The sequence below is a fragment of the Camelus ferus genome, chromosome 5 (genome assembly GCF_009834535.1).
Source record: "Camelus ferus isolate YT-003-E chromosome 5, BCGSAC_Cfer_1.0, whole genome shotgun sequence".
NCBI classification, from domain to species: Eukaryota; Metazoa; Chordata; class Mammalia; order Artiodactyla; family Camelidae; genus Camelus; species Camelus ferus.
The window spans coordinates 48,637,501-48,665,014 of record NC_045700.1 but is presented as its reverse complement, the minus strand read 5'-3'; the positions used below and the strand labels follow the sequence as shown (position 1 = coordinate 48,665,014).

Here is a 27,514-nt window from a genome sequence, read left to right as displayed (position 1 = left end):
AGTTGTATTTACTTTGTCTTACAAGTTGGACCTAATATAGAGTAAAGTAAGGGTTGGCAAATTCCAGTCTGTGAGCCAAGTCCTGCCCACCACTTTATATAGCTTATGATCTAATAATGGTTTTTACACTTTTAACATTGAAAAATTTCAAAAGAATAATATTTTGTGACATGTTAAATTTTATGAAGTTCAAATTTCTGTTTTATTGAAACACAGACATGCCCATTCATTTATATGTTGTCTATAGCTGTTTTCATTCTATAATGGTACAATTGAGTAGTTGTGACAGGCTGTATGGTATTCTCAACACTTCAGACTTTTGCAGGATGCACAACAAATCATAGTGACACAGTTATAAATTGACAGCATTTCAGGTGCCTTGTATATTGCTATATTGTGACAGTTTTATTTACTATTACCAGTACATGCTTATCATGTGAAAACAAGAAGGGAAAATTGGACTTCAAATGTTGTACTTTTAGAGCACAATGGAGTGTGGACTATTTTATTACCAAATCATGAAGCATTGTGCTTATTGTGCAATGACATTATAAATGTACTAGAAGAATTCAAATATACATTGGCATTACTATGCTAAGATTCTCATCATGATATCCCCAACACACAGAAAAGGTATGGTCAGAAAAATTAGAACATTTAAAATGGAATATCTCATCATAGCAGAATTTCTCCATAAAAATAAAAAGTGAAAATGGAGTTTCAAGCAAAGTTAACTATCTGAGTGGCTTATTTGTGAAGCAAAGAAATACATTTATCAATGGTGAGTTAATTGTGTAATGACAGCAACTGAAGAAATGTGTTTAGAGAAAACATTGCTTGGCCATTAGCCTTTTTGGCAAGAACAACTGCTTGAAGAGTTAAGAACATCGGAAGCAATATAGTTAATTTAAAAACAAGACAAATGATTTCAAGTGATTGTCACTGGCTTTTGTTGAGTTGACAGATGTTATTGATATCACTCAATTGTAGTTTTTTGAGGTGTCAATACTGAACTTGATATGTCAATATTGAACTTGATGTGACTGAAGAATTAGCTTTTAGAAACAGTCTGTGTAGAACATTCTGGGAGAGAATATTTTCAAAGAAGTTGAGAAAACACTAATTCAGTACAACCTGAAGTGGAATCTGCTAAGATGTATTTACAACTATGTGGTAAGAGTATGTGTGAAACAGAAAAAGGCTTACTTGGATTAATTCAAAGCCCACGAAACTGTAAGTGTTATTATCCACTATGTTATTCAACAAGAGATACTTGCAGAGCATACTTGAACCTATCATGTGTTATTGAACTAGCAGTTTCAGTGGGGAAGTTCATTTGCTTTTATGGACTTAATCATCATCAGTTATGCCAACTTTTATCAGAAATAGAAGCTTAAAATCTTGACCTGCATGGCAGTTGGATGGATTAGTAGTAGTAAAGTTTTATTGTGATATTTTGAGTTCAGAGCCCAGATTGAAATGTTTCTGAGTGACAAGAACCACCTTCAGTCACTATGAGTTGAACTGGTTTTGGAAATTAGCTTTTGCTGCAGACTTGATAATAGTTCTTAATGAATTTAATCTAAGATTACAAGACAAAACAGTCCTTATATGTGAAATCTATACTGTTGTAAAGTGATTTAGAAAACAAATAATATTGTAATGACAAAAAGTAATTTTTCAAGAAGTGCTATGAAAAATTAAGAAGCAAGATCTCCATTCGACACACATTTGTAGCAAGTGCATTATCTGTGCTCAAACTACATTTCCAGCAGTGTTTTTCAGACCCCATGTAAGTACGCAGGAAATTTCCAGGTTTCAAAATCCATTTAACTGGAAATGATTAATTTGCAGTGACATGATAAAAGGCAGATATCAAGAGAAGAGTCTAAAGAATTTTCTAAATGCTTTTCGCAAAGTGAATAAGCTTAATTAAAATATGTGCTTGTGGATTGATTTCAATATTTAGCAGCACTTATCTGTGTGAAAAAAATTTTCAAAAATAAAATTATGAAATCTCATTACAGATAAACAGATTAACATTTGCAGTCAGTTTTGTTGATAGGAAACACTAACTGTGAATCTCAATCAAGTGAAGTGTTATCCCCCACCCAAAAAAAAAATAATTCCATTCTTTTCATTGCCAGACCTATGTTACAAAAATTGAACTCAATTATTACTATATTTGAATTTGGTCAATAAAAGTTTTGTGGAAATTTGTTTACTCTTTTGCTTTGAAAGTACTGACTCAGTTTTGCCTTTTGGCCCATAAAGCTTAAAATATTCACTGTCTGGCTCTTTACAGAAAAAGTTTGCTGATCTCTGCATTAAAATAGTTTGCCATAGATATTTAGCTTGATCTTATCCAACTCAAGATGACTATTCTCTTTAAAGATGTCAGCAGATTTTTTTCTCCCTTTAATAAGTCTGCTAGTACATTAAAGACTACTTGATACCTTTTGGAAAAAAGTATAGTAAAATCATCTTTTTATAAGCTTGTATTTCTTTGGATTTTTACGTAAATAATATGTTTTGAATTGGATGTTCAGATGTTTGCTACTCCAGAACTTCAGTGACGAGATAACAGTTTTATTTGTAAATTTAATTAAACATTAAGAACAGTTATTTAAATTCTATTTGGTAAAAGGTTTAAATTAAGTTATAAGTCTTTCTTCTTTCCAGCCAGAATAGTATTCCTATTTATACCAGTTAATTATTTCTAGAGATAACTAGAAACCTAAAATAAATTTGTAAAGCAGATATTGACATTCATAAATGATATCCTTTGAAGTGATTCTTCATGTTCCACCAATGCAACCTAACTAAGCAGTCAAATCTTGGAAATTTTAATTTTGAAAAGGAAGTAGTATTCCTTTCCTTTCCAAGTCCCTCCTTAGGTATAATACTACAGATTTTCAAAGATTTTTTTTATTAGTGCTCAATATCTTGAAGGTTGAATAACTTAATAAAATATGTACTTCTTTCCTTATAAACAAAGAGAGAACATTTTTATTACCAATGTATAAAAAGATACTTGGTTTTAATTCTGTAAATTAATGTGGGTGGGATGTTGAAAGGGAGGAGAAATAATAAAAAGTAATGTTTATGAAAACATTTTAAGTGTATGTGTATATATATATATATTTTTAATTTGGAAAGGTGTTTTATTCTATGTAAAGCCATTTTCCCCCTACTGAGCTTATAAAATATAATATAGGGAAATATATGAAATTTATATGGATAAAGATTGAGATAATTTTTGTCTGTACAAGTCAGTGAGAAATCCTTAAATGAGAAAGTTTTCTTGCAGTTGCTTAATGTATATCATTTGGCATGATTTTTTCTTCTTGTATCTAAGTATCTTAATATCTGATTTAGTTTTCATTTCAATCTTGTTTTCTAGATGAAGCATTGGATGATTTAAAATCACAGAAGAAAAAAATAGTAAGTTAACTTTTATTTAAAGTTAATTTATATAAAACTAATAAATTAAGAACTGAATAATTAATACTTATATGTTGTAAGTAATGACTTTCCAAGGAACAAGTGTGCTTTTAGATAGCAATTTAATGGTGAAGCTAAATTATGAATATTTTTGCTAGGTAATAATGATTGACAGGAAAAAGTAGTTAGATGGACTTTTGAGATTCTGAGAGTCCATGTCAGTTGGAAGCTGAGAAGTAAGTAAATGAATCATATTGGGGGACTAATAAATGAGGTAGAGGGGTAAAAAGGTAGATATCTAGATTGATTAATAGAGCCCCAAAAGGGCCAAACATATGTCAGTTCTCAGATTTTCTTGACACGATAAGGCTATGAGTGAGGGAATCAGGAAGACAGGTTGTAAAAGACAAATTTAACATGAAAAACAAAAACAAAAACAGCCCTGGCTGAAGAAGAGGGGGTGGAGAGAGAGGAAGAGAGAATAGTTTTTCTTTGTTTTTTCCCATTTTCTATCAGTAATTCTGATCACATGGGCATGTATTGTGGAGCCATTAAATGCGTCCTTCAGATGTGCTGGAAAGAGGAGGGCCAAGAGTAAGAGAGGAAGGACTCTAGATATTTAGAGGTTGGTATATAATAGTTTTAATAAGTGAATTGAACTTGGTGTTTGGCTTGAATTTACTGATACTTTTTTCATATATTTTTGAGATATAAAAATGATAATTGATAGCAGTATGTTACATGGAAACTTATTTAATTAAATTTAATCAGATGCAAAATTAATTCAGTGTATTTTAATCTAACATGTAATAAGTAACAAGTATGAAACTAATAAAAGTTATGAATGTTAAGATTAATGTTAAAAATTACATGAATTGGTAAGACAAGACACTAGTCTTGAGGGAGTTAAGTACCTGAATAAATAAAGGAACTTTAATTTTGAAATTATCCATTTTGTTTGATCCCTCTTCAGTGTTCTGTGAGGTATTTACCAAATTGCATTGCCATTTTTGATGGTTCTAAATTGAAACATAGAAATATTCCCATTGTATCTTATTATATTTCTGGCATTCTGTAAATTGTGGAACAGCCAGAAATTCAAAATGAGGAAATACTGATGGTTCTCAATGATATGAAAGTTGTGATATGATTAGTTTGCCAATGCAATAAAAAGAAGAGCTGGTAGTGTTGATCAGAGCCAAGCCCTACTTGTACCAAAAGGGAGAAATGTTGATTAAAGTAGAAAATACAAAGAGGGGAGACAAAAGGAAAAAGAAAAAGGAAAAAAAAAAAAAAAAAAAAGGAAAAAAATAAGGAGAAAAAATTCTAAGTGATGAGAAGCTGAATCAATGTTAGTGGCATCATATGACCAGAAGACAGAATCTTGGAGAACACATGATTGGGGAAAAACTCTCAGTAGAGTAACAGAGCAGACTTGGAAAATTCTGTGAAAGGGCAAACCACGCTATTCTTTAATAGCCCTTGATGGAATCACAACATAAAAGATGCTCCGTCTAGGTCTGACAGTTGGAAAATTCAGTTCAGGGTTCAATAGTTTTGTGTATCTAAATGGTTCGTGAAGCAAAAATATTACAGACTAGTTCAGCATGACATTTCTCTTGCACTATGATTAAAGAAAAATAAGTTGGCAGCCCTAACTCATTTCATTAATTAGGGAACACAGTTTGCTTTGACTTGATTGTTAGTTAAAGAACTGTTGCTGTTGGGAGCTGTTCCCTGGCCTTTATTGCTCAAGTCCTTAACAGACCTGCTTTGTTTGAGTAGTTTTACACTTTGTTTAGAACAATAAGTATTAAGAGTGAATTTATAAGGAGCAATGCTTGCTAATGATTGTTCTGGTATTGAGAGGAAAAAGAAGGGACATTACTTTGGAGCAAAAGCAAAATGTAATCAAAACTGATGTTCATTGGTGTTTAACTCCACATTTATATTAAAAATGCTGGCAGAAAAAAAAATAACTATTGGTTTAAAATTAGCCAACTCCTAACCCTTCTCTTTCACTAAAAAAATTAATATAAATTGTATTTACTACTTGACGTTTTATTAAAGGTGGTTTCCTCAAGGTTGCATCTCTTTAATCTGGATAGATTTGTAATGTAATTTGTAACGTGTGGAAGTAATTTGTAACAATAAATATGAATCATCAACTGATTAAAAAGTTAAATTACTTAGAAAGGGAAAATGAGTAACAACGTTTTAAATCTAAGAACTTAGTGTAAGTAATGTAATTTACTTATTAAAATAAAGCCAGGAATTAATCTTTAGTTACCTAAAAAACCTTCCCAAGTTTGGATGTGTACATTCTGCCAGTCACATATTTTGTGATCTTAAGTCAAAATCCATCAAAACATGAGTCAAAATGACCTCTCGAAGTGGCTTCATGAAAGTGCTGTGCTTTTTCCAGAATAATACAGGTATTTCTATATGGTGATTCTTTTCTGGCATTTCTCAGGAAATTCTCTCGATCAGTTGAGAAATTGGGAACATGGAAGGAAGTATTATAATTCTCTGAGAATTTAAGCTTAACAATCACTACAAATGTTACTGGTTCAAAAGAATCCACTAATGTCATTGAAAGCAAGAGCAAGATATCTTGACATGCTGAACTGTAGGTTAATGTGGACATTTCAGGGAACAGGATAGGACATAGAGAAGAGAAGTGGTACAATCTAATCAGGCAGTCTTCCTTTTGTGGCCATGTTATAAATATGTTTTATAGGCCCTTTCTCTTAATGATGGTGAGTTATTGTTACAGATAAATATTAATGAGTTTATATACAGAGTATTCTGTATACAAAATCCTGTGAGTGATAGTCCATGAAATAAATTTTGGAAGCAAAAGAAGTCCTACAATTGGCAGTTGCATCAAGTGATTCTATGTAGGGCTGTTAGCCTCACTAGAAGTTTCAAATGTTACATTTTTATATTACCCAATAATGTTTGCGGGCATTTTCCAGTGTTTGAATATTCACTGTAGGCTACAGATCTTTGTAACCACTTTAACAGAAGAAATGCAGAGAGAGAGATTACTATTACTGTGGAATACTCATATGAAATCAGAAAATGATTTAAAATCTGAATTAGTCAAAACAATATTGCTTTCATAAGCAAAACCAAAATCAGGGAAATGAGACAATATTTTTATGTATTTATCATTATAAAAATATGAATTTAAATGGCACAGCATGTACCTAACTCTGAGTTGAGGATGTTTTGGGGCACACCCTTAATAATTTGATCCAAGTCAATGCAAAATGAAAGAAGTTTTTCTATATCTGGAATACTTGTTATGAAACAAGGATCATGAATATTGGATAGGGCAATTAATGCTTTGTGTGTTTTAAAATTTTATTTCAAGAATTATAATTTAAATATTATAGAATTATCTTTCAAAATTAAAAAAAATTGACATTTATGTTAGTGTCCTTTTCATTTCTCTATGATGAAATTCTGTATCAGGTAGAAGTAATTTTTGTATGTTCTCAAAATATATAATCTTGTCAAAATAATGTTGATTCATAATAAATAAGCAACCATGTGTTTATGATTCTCTTTTTTAAATAAAAATCTCTGAAACTTTTAGTATAACAATATCACAAGAAAACAACTCACTCTTTGTTATATCATTCCCTCTTGTTTAAAATATATAAAATATTATGAAGTATACAGAATAACTTACAATTTAGGGAATTCTGAGAATTCACTTTTTCATTCCTGAATCCTGGGATGGATTAATATGTTGGATATTTGAAAAGACTGTTTCAGACGCATTCTGAATAATTTAAGTATCATTGACGATTTTGTGTCTTTGTGTTAGGTACTATTGTAGACTCTCCTGCATTATTTAAATTGCACAACAGTGTTATGAGACAGTGTTAATGTTTCTGCTCTACAAAAGGAGAAACTAAGGCTAACAGACTTGCTCAAAGTCTTTCTACAGCTAATTAAGAATGGAGATGTCCTTTGAACCCAGATCTTTTCTGACTTCAGAGTTTCATGTTCATGTTCTTCCAACTGATCAGATGTCTATAAAACATATTATTTACTTAAAATGTTGTAGGAGAAATGTGTTAAGCTATTATGGGAAAAATTTTTAGAAGTAAATGCAAAAGAAAGAGAGAATGGATATTTATCTTTTGCTTTTTAAAATGATTTTAAGTTACTTTACATGTACATATACATAAGCATGAATACTTGCTGAATGATGTACTAGGAATTGCAGTTGTTTGGTAAAAGTGGCATTTTGGTTTTGAGTTTTGTGTGTTGTTTTAAAGATCATAGTTGTATCTAATCTTCCTTTTAAACCTAGCAATAGCCTTACTGTAGAATTATGCTGTCCAAATCTGTAGCCACTAACCTCATGTAGCTTTTTAAATTTACATTATTTAAAATGGAATAAAAGTAGCTGCAGTTCAGTTCCTTAGTTTCACGAGCAATGTTTTAAGTGATCACTTATCACATATATAGTAGTAGCTGCTGTATCGTGCAGATATAAACCACTTCCATCATTACATAAAGTTCTCTTGTTACAAAACTGGTCTAAACCATCAAAAGTTAATTTGTAAGGGGGAGGGTTTTAGTTCAAGTGGTAGAGCGCATGCTTTCCATGCATGAGGTCCTGGGTTCAATCCCCAGTACCTCCTCTGAAAATAAATGAATAAACCTAATTACTTCCCCCCACCAAAAAAAATTTTTTAAGTTAATTTGTAGAGATCAGGGATTGATTCAGTTCTTTGATATTTCATGTAGATTATGTTGATTTGGGGATATATTCTATCATGCCTTATCTCTATCCCCACCCCCAATTTCCCCCCAATTCTAAGGTGATGTTACAGTTTCTTTACATAAGAAAATTAAACTTGCTTGTTTTGAGAATTTATCATAATTTTGAAATAATTAGAAAAATGTTTTAATTTCACTAAACCAAGGTTAATAAATCATCTAAGCACTTCTTAAATGTGAAATTGAGTTTTTAATGAGGAATCTATTAACTACTATTGTGGCAGTATATTTTAAGCTGTATTTTAACTTGGTAAATGTGCTCTTCTTTGCATTTTAAAATAAATGTCCTTTGAAATAAGCATATTTAATGAATCTAAGTGGCTATCAGTGGTCAATGAGAAGGAAAAGGTCCTGTTCCAAGTTTTACATAAGTCTTTTATTCTATACATTAGCTATTTGCCACAACTATGATTGTCTTGTTCTAAAGTTAAGCTTTTTCTGATATTGGGCTGTAACTGCTAAAATGATATTTTACTAGTGATTACTTTTTAAATTAAACCCATATATTCAACCATAAAGTGACTGAAGTACATTGTAAATAAAATGCTATAATAATGGAATGCTTTAATTACAATCCCTAGTGTGAGCATAGAGCTCAGTAAAATTTTTACTTAAATTCTTATTGTGTTCAGTTTTTCCCTTCTAAAGTTGTATGAATCTAAATAAAAAAGAGGGAGCTTCAGCTTTTAAAGTCATTTGAGCAAATTCCATGAGAGAGCATGGCTGTTCTCCCAGTTAGTGAGTTTTCACTGCATTTGCAGCAAGCTAATTGCTTCTGCTAATAAATAATCTAAAATCGATGCTGACAGCAGTTAATTGGCACAGAGATTTTATTTTGTAAAGCTCTTGGCTAACGACCTTCTTTAAATTAATAGCATTAAGTGCTATGAGGAAATAAATCTGAGGAATTGCCTGTCATTTGCTTGTCATGTCTAATAACTTCCAATAATGATAGCTGATAGATTTTTGCACATTCCATTATTGAAGTTGGTGCATGTAATTATTCTCCTCATTATACGTAAACAATTAGCAATATTTGGTATTTCCTTGCAGTAAAGCTGTTAAATAAAAGTAACATATTAGAGGTTAGAAGCCATTTTAAAAATCCGGATTTTAATTATTTGAATGTAGGAAGTCTTTCATGCTATCTGGGTATGTTATGTGCTGTTTATTTTAAGCTTTGTATTTAAATACTTTTTGAATAAGACTTATAAAAATAAGTAGTGTATGTGTGTTTTAATATGTGACAATTTATGGAAAGTTTTGTTTGCAGCTTGAAGAGGTCATGGAAAAAGAAACTTACAAAACGGCTAAATTAATTCTTGAAAGGTTTGATCCAGACTCAAAGAAAGCAAAGGTGAGGCTGTGATATCGCTACTGTTTTATTATAAATTGCATAAAAGTAGTAGGTCACTGTAATAACAGTATTATATTTGATAGGAGTTTGAGCCGCCATCTGCTGGAGCAGCTGTAACTGCAAGACCTGGACAAGGTAAATAACTTTGTAGAAACTGCTGCTGCTGTTGGAAAGATCCATATTTACCCAAGTGAGTTCAAAAGTGTGGTAGAGGTGTATAAAAACTTATGTAGAGTGCTTTTATGTTAATTTGTATTTGGTAATTTAGGATATGACTTAAAGCAGATGGCAATGATTTTATTTCATTTTGATTTTAAAAGAATATGTTGATAAGTAAAGATGTTACCTGTTGAGACTAAATATATAACTGGTTTTAGTCTTTTGAAATTTAAGTTATTTCACCAATATTTTATAAGATTTTTACCCTCTTTAAATAAGAATCTCCTGGGATAGCTGCTATTATGAAAATTTTTACATTTTTATGACTTATTTTAGAGGCATTTAATGAAAATTTTTGTCAAACTTGAGTTTCTGAAATAACACTTTTAGTTAGGAAGAAAATAAAATAGTTTAGAAGTGAGGAAAAAATTGAATTACTTCTACATGATAACATTAACTCTTTCTGAGATTATATTTCCAAATTACTAGTGAAACAATTACTATTATATCATTAAATATTATGTAATTTTTAAAATGTTATTTTAAGTGGTTACGTGAAGTATTCCGAAGACTGGCATATGAAAAGATATTTTCGAGTTTGCATTGGCTTCCCTCTTTGTTCTCTTCTCTAGAATATAATAATATACAGGCATACCTTGGAGATAATGCAGGTTTGGTTCCAGACCACCCCAGTAAACTCAATATTATAATAGAATGAGTCACATGAATTTTTGGTTTCCCAGTGTGTATAAAAGTTACGTTTACACTGTTGTCTGTTAAGTGCAAAAGCATTATGTCTTAAAAAAAAGCAATGTACATACCTTAATTAAAAAAATACTTTATTGCTGAAAAATGCTAACCATCATCTGACAATGCAGGGTTGCCATAAACCTTCGATTTGTAAAAAAAAAAAAAAGCTCAGTATTTCCAAAGCATAATAAAGTGAAGCATAATACAACGAGGTATGTCTATAGTTCGTAAGGCTTTTGTAATAGAATATACCATTAAAAATTTAACTTCTGTTTTTATAAATCATCAGAATTAGAGCCTGGTTTATAAAGTTAGGGTTACGTTCAGAACTTTGAGAAGCCAATTCTTTTATAAATATCCGCAAAGACCTTGAGTACTAAATAAGTCATAACAGTTTTAGGTTTTCTAATTGGTGGAGCTATGTGGGAAGAATTCTACCCTCTTCCACTCTTTATCAGTAAGATTTTGGTTTATAGAGATATTAGCTTGCTCTTTTGATAAATGTGAAAGTTTATCAAAAGTTTAAATATGATTAAAATAAATCAGACATAGATACTTGCAATGAAACACCTACTTTCATAATCAGTTTAAAATTTTCTATAATTTACACTTCTTTCTAGTAATTATAAAAATTTTATTAGCCTGCAGGGCAAGTTTCTATACTTTTTACAGTATTTTGTATAATTGGTACTAACTTTTCAAAACTGCTTTTTAAATAATCTTGGTGAATATATTTTTAAAATGCAATATTTTGCAGAAAGCTCTTGCTGTTACTTAAAGAAAAACACTGTTCTCTCTTATTAAAGAAAGAACAGATGTATGATCCCCTATATTGCTATTAAGCGTTTATTAATATTTAGGCAATGTAAGTTCGTTTAAGAATCTAAACTTATCTTTGCTTAGAAACTTCTGAAACCCAAATTTTTCCTTCTAATGTCGTACTGTAATGATAGAAAAACCATTGGTGGTCTCCCTACTTTGGATTCTTGCAGCACTGCTTTTGGATATTCTTTTAGGGAGAGTTAACATTTAGCTGTAATATAAGTGAATTGTTCACTTAAAAGAATGTATTAAATAACTCTTATGTGTAAACACCATGGGGAATAAACAGATGAATATAATATGGTTTTTGACCTTAAGAAGCTTATAACCTATTTTTTAAAAGACTTTCTTCTGGAGTATACTATTCTAGTATTCGGAGCTTTTCTAGGTCCATAGTAATTCTGTTTGGAATTTTTTCCCTATTTAAAAAAAATTCTAAACTGTATCTCAAATTTAGTCTACTTTTTGAGAACTATAATTCAGTTTTCTTGTTTAATTTGATCTTGTTACTGTCATTTTTATAGGTGACTTAGTCATATTTTATTTATGTTTAAGTTTTGTGTTTCTGTGAGTTAAAAGTCAAGTCTTTCTTTGCTTTAAACCATTGTTCGTTTGCTTGTTTGCTCGTTCCTTCTTCCCTTCCTTCCTCTCTCACTCTTTCTCCCCATCACCTTCTTGTCTCCCTCCCTGTTTCTTTTCCTTTTTTTTCTTTCACTTATTTCTGAACTTAAGTAATAGACAAGGGGAAAAAGTACTAAAGGTGTATGTATGTACATGTGTGGCACTTGAATAGATCTGCTCTCCAAATTGAATCTAATTAAGGTGTCCTTATTTTACTAGCTCTCTTACATGATTGCTGAACCAGAACTTTGATTCATGTGTAGTAGATTGCTTTCTTTTGTTTTTATTATTTAGGTGTTAATGATACATATTATACTGAAACTGATTATAAAATTTAAGAATAGTATTCTTTGATTTGCTTAGGTTTAGCACTAAAAGCAGTATAATATTTACTGAACATAATGCTAATCTGGCTGCTGGCTGCCTCTCTCCCCTTTTTTATCCCTTATGTTTCTTTTTATTTATTAAGAAAAGGTATTGATGTATAATTGACATACAATATTAATTTCAGGCGTGCAACATAGTGATTTGACATTTATATACATTACAAAGTGATCTCCACAATAAATATAATACCTATGTGTCACCATAACAAATTATTATATTATTGACTATATTCCCTATGCTGTACATTATATCTCCATAATATATTTATTGTATGAGTAGAAGTTTGTACCTTTTAATCCCCTTCTATTTTGTCTATCCCTCAACTCCCTCCCCTCTGGCAACTACCAGTTTGTATCTGTGTGTCTCTTTCTATTTTGTTTTGTTTGTTCCTTTGTTTTGGTTTTTAAATTTCCCAATAAATGAAATAATATGGTTTTGTCTTTCTTTGTCTGACTTATTTCACTTACCCTTTAGGCCCATCCATGTTGCAAATGGCAAGATTTCATTCTGTTTTTTGGCTGACTAATACTCCATTGTATGCGTGTATATGTGTATATATATATACCTTATCTTCTTTATTCATTTATTTATGGATGGACACTTAGGTTGCTTTCATACTTTGGTTATTATAAATAAATAATGAACATAGGGGTGCATGTATCTTTTTGAATTAGTGTTTTTGTTTCCTTCAGATAGAAACCCAGGAGGTGGAATTGCTGGATTTTCTGGTAGTTCTGTTTTTATTTTTTGAGGAACCTCCATACTGTTTCTACAGTGGCTTCACTGGTTTACATTTCCCACTAACAATGTACGAGGGTTCCCTTTTCTCCTTGCCAGCACTTGTTATTTGTTGTCTTTTTGGTTATAGCCTTTCTGACAGGTGTGAGTTGATATCTCATTGTGGTTTTGATTTGCATTTCCCTGATAATTAGGGATATTGAGCATTTTTTCATGTATCTGTTGGTAATCCATATGTCTTCCTTGGATGAATGTTGTCTCAAGTCCTCTGCTCATTTTTTAATCAGATTGCTTGTTTTTGTTGTTGTTGTTGTTGTTGTTTTTTGGTATTGAGTTGTTTAAGTTATTTGTATAGTTTTAATATTAACCCCTTATTGGATATGTCATTTGCCATCTTTCCCCATTCAGTAGGTTGCCTTTTTGTTTTGTTGTTGGTTTCCTTCACTGTGCAAAAACTTTTTTCTTTGATTAGTTCCATTTGTTTATTCTTGCTTTTGTTTCCCTTGCCTGAGAAGACAGATCCAAAAAGATTTTGCTAAGACTGATGTAAAGAGTTTATTGTCTATGTTTTCTTCTAGGGATTTTAAATTTTTAGGTTTTACATATAAGTCTTTAATCCATTTTGACTTTATTTTTGTATATGGTGTAAGAAAGTAGTAGGATCCTTTTGTGCACAGCTGTCCAATTTTCCCAACACTATTTATTGAAAAGACTGCCATTTCCTCGCTTTATATTCTTGTATCCTTTGCCATAGATTAATTCACTATAAGCATGAGCTTACTTCTGGGCTGTCTGTTCTGTTCCATTGATCTATGTGACTGTTTTTGTGCTAGTACCATACTTTTTTGATTACTATAGGTTTGTAGTATAGTTTGAAATCAGGGGGCATGATGTCGCTGGCTTTGTTCCTCTTTCTCAGGATTGCTTTGGCTATTTGGAGTTTTTTGTGGTCCCATACAAATTTTAGGATTATTTGTTCCAGTTCTGTGAAAAAATGCCATTGGTATTTTGATAGAGATTACATTGAATTTGTAGATTGCTTTGGGTAGTATGGGTATTTTAACAGCATTAATTCTTCCAATCCATGAGCATGGCATATTTTTCCGTTTATTTGTGTCATTATCAGTTTCTTTCATCAGTGTCTTACAGTTTTCAGAGTACAGGTCTTTCACCTTCTTTGTTAAATTTGTTCCTAGCTATTTTATTCTTTTTGATGCAATTATAAATGAATTGTTTTCTTAATCTCTCTTTCTGATAGTTAATTATATAGAGACAAAACAGATTTCTGTATATTAATTTTGTATCCTTCAACTTTTCTGAATTCATTAGTTGGTTCTACAAGTTTGTTTTTTTTTTTTTTTTGGTAATGTCTTTAGGGTTTTCTGTATATAATATGATGTTATCTGTAAATAGTTACAGTTTTATGTTCTTTCCAATTTGGATGCCTTTTTAAAATTTGTTTATTTATTTATTTATTTATTTATTAATTTATTTATTTATTCATTTATTTATTTATTTAGTCTCTCTGTGGCTAGGACTTCCAGTACTGTGTTGAATAAACATGGTGAGAGTGGGCACTTTTGTCTTATTCCTGATTCTTAGAGGAGAAACTTTGAGCTTTTCTCCATTGAATCTGCTGTTAGTTGTGGGTTTGTCATATATGGACTTTATTGTGTTGACATATGTTCCCACTACACCCAGTTTGTTGAGAGTTTTTATCATAAATGGATGTTAAATTTGTCATGCTTTTTCTGCATCTATTGAGATGATCATAATTTTTATCTTTGTCTTGTTAATGTGGTGTATTGTAGTGATTGAGTGTGAATATCGAACTATCCTTGAATTCCTGGGATGAATGCCACTTGATCATGGTGTTTGATCCTTTTAATGTATCATTAAATTTGGTTTGCTAGTATTCTGTTGAGGATTTTTGCATCTTTTGTTTATCAGGGATATTGGCTTGTCATTTTCTTTTTTGTGGTGTCTTTGTCTGATTTTGGTATCAGAGTAATGGTGACCTTGTGAAATGAATTTGGTAGTGACCCTTCCTCTTCAATTTTTGGAATAGTTTGAGAAGGATAGGTATTAACTCTCTTTTAAATGTTTGATAGAATTCATCTGTGAAGCCATCTGGTCCTGAACTTTTGTTGTTTTTTTTCTTTAATTTTTTTTTTAATTGAAGTATAGTTGATTTACAATGTTGCATTAGTCTCTGGTATACAGCATAGTGATTTAGTTTTTTATATATATTCGTTTTCATATTATTTTTCATTATAGGTTATTATAAGGTATTGAATAAGTTCCCTGTGCTATACAGTAGGGCCTTATTTATTTATTTCATATATAGTAGTTTATACCTGCTAATCCAGAATACCTAGTTTATACCCCCCGCCCCACACACACACTTTCCCCTTTAGTAACCATAAGTTTGTTTTCTATGTCTGTGAGTTTCTGTTTTGTAAATAAACCGTAAGTTTATTTTCTGTGTCTGAGAGTCTCTTCCTGTTTTGTTCATTTGTCTCATGTTTTAGATTCCACATATAAGTTAAAGCATATGATATTTGTCTTTTTCTGACTTATTTCACTTAGCATGATAATCTCTAGGTCTATCCAGGTTGCTAGAAATGGCATTATTTCATTCTTTTTTTATGACAGAGTAGTATATATACCACAACTTCTTTATCTAGTCATCTGTCAATGGACATTTAGGTTGCTTCCATATCTTGGCTATTGTAAATAGTGCTACTGTGAACACTGAAGGTGCATATATCTTTTCATATTCGAGTTTTCTTCAGATACATGGCCAGGAGTGGGAATACTGGATCATCTGGCAACTCTATTTTAGTTTTTTAAGGAATCTCTGTACTGTTTTCTATAGTGACTGCACCAAATTCCATTCCAGCAGTGTAGGAGGGCTCCCTTTTATCCATGTCCTCTCCAGCATTTATCATTCTGACAGATGTGAGGTGATAGCCATTCTGACAGATGTGAGGTGATACTTTTGTAGTTTTGGTTTGCATTTCTCTAATAACTAGTGATGTTGAGCAGCTTTTCATGTGCCTGTTGATCTTCATCTTTATGTCTTCTTTGAAGAAATGTCTTTTTAGGTCTTCTGCCCATTTCTTGATTGAGTTTGGGGGGTTTTTTGTTGTTGTTATTGAGTTGTATGAGCTGTTTGTATTTTCTGGAAATTAAGCCCATCAGTTGCATCATTGGCAGATATTTTCTCCCAGTCCATAGGTTGTCTTTTTATTTTGTTTATGGTTTCCTTTGCTGTGTAAAAGTATATAAGTTTGATTAGGTCCCATTTGTTTATTTTTGCTTTTATTTCTTTTGCCTTGGGAGACTGACCTAGGAAAACATTGCTACGATTTATGTCGGAGAATGTTTTTGCCTGTGTTCTCTTCTAGGAGATTTATGGTGTCCTGTGTTACATTTAAGCCTTTAAGCCATTTTGAATTTATTTTTTGTATGATGTGAGGGTGTATTCTAATTTAGTTGATTTACATGTAGTTTTCCAGCTTTTCCATCACCATTTGTTGAAGAGACTGTCTTTTCTCCATTGTATATTGTTGCCTCCATTGTCAAAGATTAATTGACTGTAGGTGTGTGAGTTTATTTCTGAGCTCTCTATTCTGTTCATTGATCCCTGTATCTGTTTTTGGGCCAGTACCACACTGTTTTAAGTACTGTAGCTTTGTAGTATTGTCTGAAGTCTGGGAGGGTTATGCCTCCAGCTTTGTTCTTTTCCCTCCGTATTGCTTTGGCAGTTCTCGGTCATTTGTGATTCCGTGTAAATTTTAGGATTATTTGTTCCAGTTCTGTGAAAAATGTCATGGGTTTTTTGATTACTGATTCAATTTTACTATTGGTAATTGGTTTGTTCATACTTGCTATTTCTTTATGATTCAGTTTTGGGAGATTGTATTTTTCTAGGAACTTATCCATTTCATCTAGGTTGTACATTTTATTGGCTTATAATTGTTTGTAGTAATTTTTTATTATCCTTTGTATTTCTGTTGTGTCAGTTGTAACTTCCTTCATTTCTGGTTTTATTTATTTGGGCCCTCTCTTTTTTTCTTTATGAGTCTGACTAAAGATTTGTCAAGTTCATCTTTTCAAAGAATCAGCTTTTAGTTTTACTGATTTTTTCTTTTTCTTCTTCTTTTTTTAGTCTGTTTCATTAATTTCAAGTCTGATCTTTATTATTTCCTTCTACTAACTTTGGTTTTTGTTTATTCTTTTTTTTCTAGTTTCTTTAGATATAATGTTAGATTGTTTATTTGAGACTTTTCTTCTTTCTTGAGTTAGACTATATCACTATAAACTTACCTCTTAGAACTGCTTTTGCTATGTCCCATAGGTTTTGGTATGTTGCATCTCTGTTTTTATTTGTCTCAAGGTATTTTTAAATTTCCTCTTTGATTTTTTTTGTTGTTGTTGTTGTTGAATCTTTTGTTGTTTAGTAGCATGTTGTTTAGATTCCATGTGTTTGTGTTTTTTCCATTTTCTTCTTGTGATTGATTTCTAGTTTCATGCTATTGTAGTCAGAAAAGATGTTTGATATGATTTGTCTTAAATTTATTGAGTGGTTTGTGACCTAGCATGTGATCTATCTTGGAAAATGTTCTACATACAATTGTAAAGAATGTGTATTCTGCTGTTTTTGGATGGAATGTTTGGTATATATTGTCTGTCTGGTCTAATATGTCATTTGAGGACAGTTTTTTATTGATTTTCTGTCTGGTTGATCTATCTATTGATGTAAGTGAGGCATTAAAGTTCCCTGCTATTACTGTGTTACTGTCTCTTTCTCTGTTTATGTTTGTTAATATTTGCTTTATATTTTTAGCTTCTGTTATATTTGGCACATAGATATTTACAAATGTTATAACTCTTGTTGGATTGATCTATTTATCATTATGTAATACTCTTCTTTGTTTCTTGTTACAGCCTGTTTTAAAGTCAATTTTGTTCTGATATAAGTATTGCTACCCCAGCTTTCTTTTTATTTCCATTTGCTTAGAATATATTTTTCCATCCTTTCACTTTCAGTCTATAAGTGTCTTTAGATCTGAAGTGAATTTCTTGTAGACAGCATATAAATGGGTTTTGGTTTTTTGTTCATTCAGCCATCCATTGTCTTTTGATTGGAGCATTTTGTTCATTTGCATTTAAAGTAATTATTGATAAGTATGTACTTACTGCCATTTTATTGTTTTCTGGTTGTTTTGTCATTCTTCTCTGTTTCTGTTTTCTTCTGTTGCTTTCTTCCCTTGTGATTTGATGATTATCTTTAACATTATGTTTGTATTCCTTCCCTTTTTTGTGTGTATCTGTTATAGGTTTTTGGTTTGTGGTTACCATGAAGTTCATATATAATGGCCTATGTATATAATCATCTATTTTAAGTTGATGATCTTGTTTAAATTCAGACACATTCTGAAAGCTCTGTATTTTTAGCTCCCACCACGTTTTGTTTTTGATGTCATACTTTACATCTTTTTGTTTTGTGTATTTCTTAACTACTTACCATAGATATAGATGATTTTACTACTTTTGCCTTTTAACTTTTTACTAGCCTTACAAGTGATTGATCCACTACCTTCACTATATGTTTGTCTTTACCAATGAGATTTTTCCTTTATAATTTTCTTATTTCTAGTTGTGGATTTTTCTTTTCCACATAGAGAAGTCCCTTTAATGTTTCCTGTAAGGCTGGTTTAGTGGTGATGAACACCTTTAGTTTTTGCTGTCTGTAAAACTCTTTGTGTCTCCTTCAGTTCTGAATAATAACCTTGCTGGTAGAGTATTCTTGGTTGTAGTCTCCCTCCCCACTCCCCCACCCCCCCCACCCTTGTTACTTTGAATATATCATGCCACTCCCTTCTGACCTACAAATTTTCTGCTGAAAAGTTAGCTGATAGTCTTATGGGAGTTCCCTTATGTGTAACTAATTGTTTTTTCTCTTGCTGCTTTTAAGATTCTCTCTTTATCTTTTGATATTTTAAGTATAATGTGTCTTGGTGTGGGCTTCTTTGTGTTCATCTTGTTTGGGACTGTCTGTGCTTCCTGGACCTGGATGTCTGTTTTCCTTCCTCAGGTTAGGGAAGTTTTCAGCTATTATTTCTTCATACATTAGCTGCCCCCTTATTTCTCTCTTTTCCTTCTGGAATTCTTATCATGTGAATGTTAATTCTTATAATGTTGATGTTGTCCCAGAGGATCTTTAAACTGTTCTTATTTTTCTGAATTCTTTTTCTTTTTTCTGTTCAGCTTAGTCAGTTCCCACTACTGTGTCTTTCAGATTGCTGGTCTGTTTTTCTATATAGTTTAAATTAATCTTCCAGTGATTCCCTCTGGTGTGTTTTTTGTTCTGGTTATTATATTCTTAAGCTCTATTTTTTTTTAATTTAGTATATTCTAACTCTGTTGAAGTTCTCACTATGGTCATCCATTCTTCTGAGTTTGGGGAGCATCTTTATGATAATTACCTTGAACTCTTCCTATCAGATAGATTGCTTATCTCCGTTTCATTTAGTTATTTTTCTCAGGTTTGTCTTGTTCCTTCATTTGAAACAGTCTTCTGTCTTCTCATTTTGCCTAATTCTCTGTGTTTATTTATTTGTATTTGATAGATCCATTACATTTCCTGATCTTGGAGAAGTGGCTTTATGTAAGAGATGTCCTGTGGGGCCAACGCTCATGCTCCCTTCTGTCTACCAGATCCAGATGCTTCAGGAGTGTACCCTTTGTGGGCTGTGTGCCCCTTTCTGTTGTTGTGGGGCCAGTTACTGTGTGTTTGCTGGGGCTTGCCCCAGGCCCAGCTGGCTGAGAGGACTTGCCTTGTGCTGTTACTGGGGGTACATTGCTGGGCAGTGCAGACCCCCCAGCACTTCTGGCTATGAGACCTGGTGACATGAGACTGCTGTGAGCAACCCGGTGGGTGAGGCAGTTCCCTGTCCTAATAGGCTAGAGGATTCCGCAATGGTGCCTGCTAATTCTGGTGTCATCAGGGTAAAGTGAAATCCCAAAAGTGTGTGCCTCCAACCTCTCATTCCCCAGGACAGTTCCAGCTGCCTTCTTCCTCTCTTTCCAGGAAGCTTTCTGAGATTGGCAAATAGGTCTGACCCTGGCCTCTGTACTTGAATTTGGATTAAGTGAGTTTTTGCATGCACCCTTTAAGAACAGAGTTGATTGACAGGACTTGGTGGTGATTGGATTTGGAAGGTGGGGAGTGGGAGGAGGAGTGAAGGTTTTTGGCTTGGGAACTGGTAGATGTTAGATGTTTTTTAGGGGGGGAGATAATTAGGTTTTTAATTTATCTGTTTATTTTTGATGGAGGAACTGGGGATTGAACCCAGGACCTTGTGCATGCTAGGCATGCATTCTACCACTGAGCTATATTCTCCCCCCAGATTAATGTTTTGAACAAGATAAAGGACATGAGAATTGGAATAGTAGGTTTGTGTAGAAGATAATGAATTTGCTTTTGAATCTGTTACATGGGAATTAAATCCAAGTGGTACAGTTTATAGGTAATTATTTCATGTGGCACTTAGAAAAAAGAATGAGGTTATAAATACAGATCAGGAGTCATTGGGAAGTATAGGTGATATTTATTGAAACCATGAGATTGAGTGAAATTGTCCAGAGAGAGAAAATAGTGTAAGAGGACCTATGGCAGAACCCCAGGGAATATTAACATTTAAGAGTAGATAGAAAATAAAGGATCCCAGGAAAAAGAAGAAATGAGCAGAGTTAAAAGCAGACTTGAACTGGCATGTAGAAAGTTGAAGTGTCAGTGGGGATGATATCCTCTGTCAAACTCTGCAAAGGATCAAGTAAGTAGAAGACAAATGAGGCCACTGAATCTGACAAGTTGTATAACAGAGTGAGGGCATCATTGTTATAAAAACTTGGATTTGTATCCTGGTTTCTGTGAGAGCAAGTTACTTGTCTTCCCAGCTTTGGTTTCTTCTTTTGAAAACTGAGGATAGGAGTTATCTCAAAAAGTTAGTCTAAATATTAGATGAAGTTAGTAAACTCATGTAAAGTGCCTAGTATAGTTCCTAGAAAATAATAGGAATTTAATAAAAAGTTGCTGTAACAACAACAACAGTAATGGTAATGTTATAAGTTGGTAACCAAAACAACGGTACTTTCAGTGCTAGGTTGATACTTTGATAGTTAAGAAGGAGGACAAAAACCAGATTGTGTTGGGTTGAGGAGTGAAATGTTAGGGAAGTTTTTCTCCTCCCGCCCCCCGAAAGCTTTGCCTCTATGGAAAGAAAGAGATTATGGAGTCATTTTTATTAATTAAAAGCTATTGACCTATTGAGAAAACAATTTTGGTAGAGAAGTAGGGCAGAAGCTGAATTGAAGGAGCATAGTTTGAGTAGGATGTGAAGAAGATGGTACAGTGAATGTAAACATTAGAAAATTTTGAAAGTAAAAGGAAGAGATCAGATGCATGATCTTTATTGTTTTTATTACTTAAAGGAATCATTTAAATTTAACCAATAGAGATCTGAATTCAAATATAATTCAAATATATAAATAAATATATATATAAATAAATTCAAAAATAGAAACTCTCATGAAAATATATTTCCACTCTGATCTAACTGTATCTCATAATCGCATAAAGAACCAAATCACCCTAAGTTTAGGAGTGTCCTCACCTGCATTTGTGAATCATTCACAGGTTTAAAGATTTTTATGCTGCTCATTACTAAAGTCCTAGTTATTGAAATTTTTTCTTATGAGGCTTAGAACTGAACACAGTAGTTCAGAAGGTCTTTAACCAGTGCCAGGGAAAATACAAAGACTCTCTTTTTAGTTCTGCCAACTCTAAAGAAATTTGAAACCTGAGTGGGTAGAAGACCTTTTAGTTCATATGAGGAACTGGTGATGTCAGCTAGGATGAAAATCCAGGCCTCCTAAGTGTTGCATTCTTCCTATGACAGCTTAATACCAAAACAAAGACAAAACCTTCTACCAGTATGTGAATAATCAGTATTTTAAAATCTGATAAATTAAGAGATTATTATTATGATCATTCATCTCAAGAGTTATTTAATAGCAAGCTAGAGTAATTTAAGTTTTTACATAAATCGTGAATTTATATATTTAAACAAGTTCACAAGTAACTTTAGGAGAGCATTTAACTTGTAAATTAATGTCTATATTTTATTTTAATAATTGCTTTAGAAATTCTAGATTGCTCAGCTTTAGATTCATTGTAATCTCTGGAACCTTTAGATGTATACTACTTCTAATATTATTGCTTATTAAGTCCTTGTTCTCTGGCTAAGCTCTTTGTGTTGATTATCTCTTTTATTCTTTACAACAACCATAAGGGTTAAGTCTTCTCATTATTAGAAAGCTGAACTGAGAGATGTCGTCAACCTGGAAAAGGCTGAATGCACATCTATCTAATAAATGGGGTGGAGCTAAAATTTAAGTCAAGATAGTTTGTTTCTAGAGTCTATGTTGTTAACAAGTATCTGTTTTATCAGTATTTTACACTTTATTTTCTTCCTTTTGTTTACCATAATATAGTAGTTTTTAATCTCATTTTGCTTCTATTTGCCTTATTTTGAATTTAAAATTATAGAAATGTCCTCATATTTGGTGTGATTTTTATTGAATTGTTGATTGATCATTGATAAGGATATTGAAACATCCTCTGGTCAAGAATTGACTTTATACAACTGTCATTATGCTTTACAGATGGATGTGGAATGCTTGGTAAATGTTGTTGAGGGATGGTATTTTGCATTTAAATGCAGGAAATATAACCAATATAACCAATGTGACTACTTCATTGAGTACTAGAAACTCTTTAAGAGAATTATAATACAATGGATTTGTAAACAGCATGTGGCTAAAAGTAGATGAATCTTAGATATTTTAAATTGAGACTACCAGAATTTTCATAACACTTTACCAAATATAGATTTGGTATTATATTGCTAACTGTTTTCAACCTTTGTCATTATAACTTGTTGTTACCTGCTTTTTCCTTTAGGAACATTGAAACTCTGTTTTCTCCCTTTCCTGACTCTTACATACCATTTTTCGCTTTTGTCTGCCTAATTTTAGATTTAGAAATTATTAAGTCAAATCTCTTTTATGGAATGCTAGACATGGTGTCCTTTGTTAACTAGTTATAGACCTTACCTTATAGTAGCATATGAGTGATGTTAAAAAAAAAAAAAAGAAGGCTTTAGTTAATTTTCACAGGGTAAATACACTCAGAAGAAGCAGTCTCAAGTGTTTGTTCTAGAAGTGAAAGGATAATAGTGACTTTTAATATAGTCTAATAGATGTTAAGCATTTATTTATCTGGAAGAAAAATGTCATTTTTTCAGTCATATTTTATCTGGAAATCTGCTTAAGAGTGATTTACAAAATTTGATGTTTAATTTTTAAAAAATTAATTTAAATGACTGAACCTTTATATAATTTCATTGATCTCAGTACCTTTTGCAGCATTTAATGGCCTTTATAATGTGTAACCATCTTTTAAGGTGTTCCTTGTGAGTAAAAGATAATTAAGTAACCAGCTAATTTGCAGAAGATATTAGGATACAGTTAGTCTACGTAAAATCTGAAATTTTCTATGAACTGTAAGGAAAATTGCCAAATATAAAGGCAATTCCATTTATATAATGAGGACATGCTTGTAATTTACCATTGCCATGGCTGGATTAGAGATTAAGTTGAGACCTAATGGAAAACTGATTGGTCCCAGTAATTATAGCTAAATGCTTATTTGAAAATATATTGTTGTGTGAAAACACTGCCATCTGAAATAATATGTATTCAATAAATGTGAGCTATCAATTTATAGGCATTATCTTATTTAATTGTCATAACAATTTTGAGTTAGGATATTACTATCCTTATTTTACAGATAATGAGAGGCTTAGTGAAGTTAACCCATCTGAGGTTATGTAGGAGTCTAATCAAACCTTTTTGACCACAGGGCCCAGGTTTTTAAGTATTAGATTAAATTATAGCAAACTAAAATCTAATGATTAAGCTGTACTTTTTTTTTTTTTTTTTTTTTTTTAGTAAAAGTATATTTATTTAGAGAGATGTACACAGGGAAGGGAGGGTTGTTTGGTTAAAGTAAAGGTAGATGCACACTCCATAGACAGAGTGCAGGCTTGGAAGGCAAGAGATGTGTGGTGTTGCTAGTTTTTATATGCCAATAAGTGAGAGGATTATTCCAGCTACTTTGGGGAAGAGGCATGGATTCCCAGGAATTGGGCCACCACCCTCTCTTTGACCCTTCATGGTTAGCTTTGGAACTGTCATGGCACTTGTGGGTGTACCATTCACCATGCTAGTACATTACAATGTGTATAATGCATACATTACAATGTTTATAGCTCAAGGTCCACTGGAGGTTGAATCTCCCACCATCTTGGGCCTCCAGATCTGTTGGGAGTTGACTTTCCTGCCATCTTGGTACTAATTGCTGTGGCATTCCTTTAATGGCTGTGTCCTGCCCTCTTCCCTTCTGTCTCATTCCTCCCTCAGAGATTTTACTCCCATAATCTTATGGGGGTGCAGAGGGACAGTGGTCCATCTTCTGTAGCTGCTTCAGGACTGGGTAGGGGCATTGACCCTGCCTAAGGTGGTAAAAATCTCTGATTGCCTAATTTAGGGGCCCCAGGGGCAGTACAGATTAAGCTGTGGTTTTAATTGCAATGAACTTTTCATAAAAATCTTTAACTGTCAAATAGAACCCTAAAGTATTTTGCTTCTGAAACTATGCATTTTTTAAAACCAATCATGCCAATTAAAGTTAAAATTTAACTTCTTTTGTTTTAGCCTGTAGTTTCAGGATTTATAATAATTTAAGGTGATAATATAGAATTAAAAAGCTGTTAAGTGCTTCTTTAAAATTTGAGATCTTACCATCAACATTCAAATAAGTATTGGTGGGAAGAGGGAATGATAGAATTGAATTATACATTATCAAGTAGGGAGGGGATCATGAATCTTCCTGTAAAGAACCAGATAGTAAATATAGTAAATGGCTTTGAGAGCCATATGGTCTCTGTTGTAACTACTCAACTCTTCTAAAGCAGCCATAGACAATATGTAAACAAAGGCATTATTGTGTTCCAATAAAACTACAAAAAGAGGTGGCAGCCTGAATTTGGCATGTTTACCAACCCCTGTTAAGGAAAATCTTGTAATTTCTGCAACTAAAAGATAAGATTTATTTATGATAGTACATTGTGAATGCAGAGTGGAAATTTTCCTTTGTTAAATGTATTGGGAAAAAAAATTACCCAAAAAGATAGCAGTAGTATAAAGGAGATGGGAATAGTACCTAATAGTAAAGAATACTTTTTCAGCATTTCTATGACTACTTAGATTAATTACTTAATAAATTATTTGATAATTCCAGAATATACTTGTTCACTCATTTCTTAGCATTATCATTTTTTGAACTTGAAAAAACAGTTATGTAATTTTCAGTAATTCTGATAAGTTTTCTTTCTTTTATCATAACTTGGGAAGGATTATTGTAAAAGGATACAATGCATAATTGGGTGATGATTTTATTTTATTTGAATTCATTTTGAAAATAATATCAGCAGATAGACTTAGATCAAGGCTTGTTGTGTAAATTTATATATGCGGTTGAATTGTAGGTTCAGAAATAGAGTACTCTGTTTATAGTCAATTTTCAGTGTTACATTTTATAGATTGCTTATTCCAAGCAGTTTGACCTACAGATGCTTTCTAGTGCCACAGAACTATTAAATGTAGGTCATTTGTCACATTGGCTAATGGTGGTATATTGGGTATTGAACTAATCCGTACTTTTTATTCTTACTCTCAGAGATTCGTCAGCGAACTGCAGCTCAAAGAAACCTTTCTCCAGCACCAGCAAGCTCTAGCCAGGGCCCTCCTCCACAAGTTCCGGTATCTCCTGGACCACCAAAGGACACTTCAGCCCCTGGTGGACCCCCAGAAAGAACTGTTACTCCAGCCCTATCGTCAAATGTGTTACCAAGACGTCTTGGATCTCCTGCTACTTCAGTGCCTGGAATGGGTAAACAGAGCACTTAATGTTATTTACAGTTTATATTGTTTTCTCTGGTTACCAATAAAACGGGCCATTTTCAGACAGTATGGAAATGGCATTTCATTTGGAAATAGCAGAGCAGTTATCTGATTAAGCAGGAGTTCCATATTCAATTAGCCATAACTCTTTACAGCTGGCACCTTGTGATACTGAAACCTATTTCTTGAGCTCATTTAACTGTTACGGCTTCTTTGTTTAAATGGCAATAAAACTTTGTAGTATTCTGTAGTCAACAGTATAGCGTATCTTTTTATATTCAGCTTTAGAATGGCTCCAGATTTATATAAAATGAGAATAGAAGAGAACACTTTTGGAATATATTCATGCTTTTTGCTAAACCCTTCATTTATTTTTTTAATATGACAGTTACTTAACGTATTTCAGGAAGAATATTCATGCACTATAGTGTATAATACTACTAATGTTAATATGCGCTTGGTAGATTTCTTTTTTTTTTTAAGCCGTAGAACCTTAGTATTTTCTGACAGATACTTTAACATAAAGTTCTACTGAAATAACATACTGCCTTTACAACTATTTTATTTCTTTGGATTCTCTTTTTTCAATGTGGTAGACCTCTAGGGGAAGACTCTTGTAGTGTAATAGTTTACATTACCCTGCAACTTTCTTTTGGAGTGTGATTGGGGTATAGAAGCTCACTACTTCAGCAGATCACATTATTTTATGTAGATTTCCATGTCATGTTCTTGAATATGATAGTAAATTATTTATCTTATTTTGGGATATTTAATTTTAATTTAGATTACTCTGATATTTCATGACTAATTGCTAACATGTACTTTATAATGATTTTGAGGCCAGTCAGTAGTTGGTATCAGGTACTCAGGGCACTTATGTAATAAAGTCAATAAGCAATCTAATGTTATTAATACAGTAGATTTTTTCCTGCATTTTCTTCATGTAAGATTTTAGAAAACTAGAAAACTATTAATTTATAAATAAATTAAGAAAGCTAGCTACAAATGAAATAAATACAAATCATAACTTTTAGTTATTAGTTAATTGAAAAAATGCTTCGAAACTTGACATATAATGATGTCACTCAAGGAAGCCATATATTTTGTGAAACTGAGTAAATTAAATTTATTGAAAATTATTCATTTTTCAGTTATCTGGTTGATTTAAGACAGCCGTGGTTTGTAAAGTTCTTAGTTGTTTAATGAAAGAATTTTTTTTGTGAGAATGCGTGAATTATATACATTTGTGTGACTAGTTTTAAAGAAATTTAAGTTTAGCAACATATAAAGTAATAAAAACTGTATTATAGTACATGTAATAATAGGATTATAGCAGGA

The 27,514-nt window shown here is 32.2% G+C and overlaps 1 protein-coding gene across 6 annotated transcripts in view; it reads left to right on the top strand.

Annotated features, from left to right (window-relative positions):
* LNPK (lunapark, ER junction formation factor) overlaps nt 1-27,514 on the top strand; it is a 68,279-nt gene that overhangs the window by 21,245 nt on the left and 19,520 nt on the right. For 4 of the 6 annotated variants that reach the window (XR_004319951.1, XM_032479727.1, XM_032479729.1 and 1 more), the window contains exons 6-9: nt 3,404-3,444; nt 9,509-9,604; nt 9,688-9,739; nt 25,953-26,165. Coding sequence is in view for 4 of the 6 variants with exons in the window: in XM_032479727.1 (XP_032335618.1) it covers nt 3,404-3,444; nt 9,509-9,604; nt 9,688-9,739; nt 25,953-26,165 (402 nt within the window). In the remaining 2 variants the exon portion in view is untranslated. The remainder of the gene's footprint in view (nt 1-3,403; nt 3,445-9,508; nt 9,605-9,687; nt 9,740-25,952; nt 26,166-27,514) is intronic. The other 2 variants (XR_004319952.1, XM_032479728.1) reach the window with 1 other exon arrangement.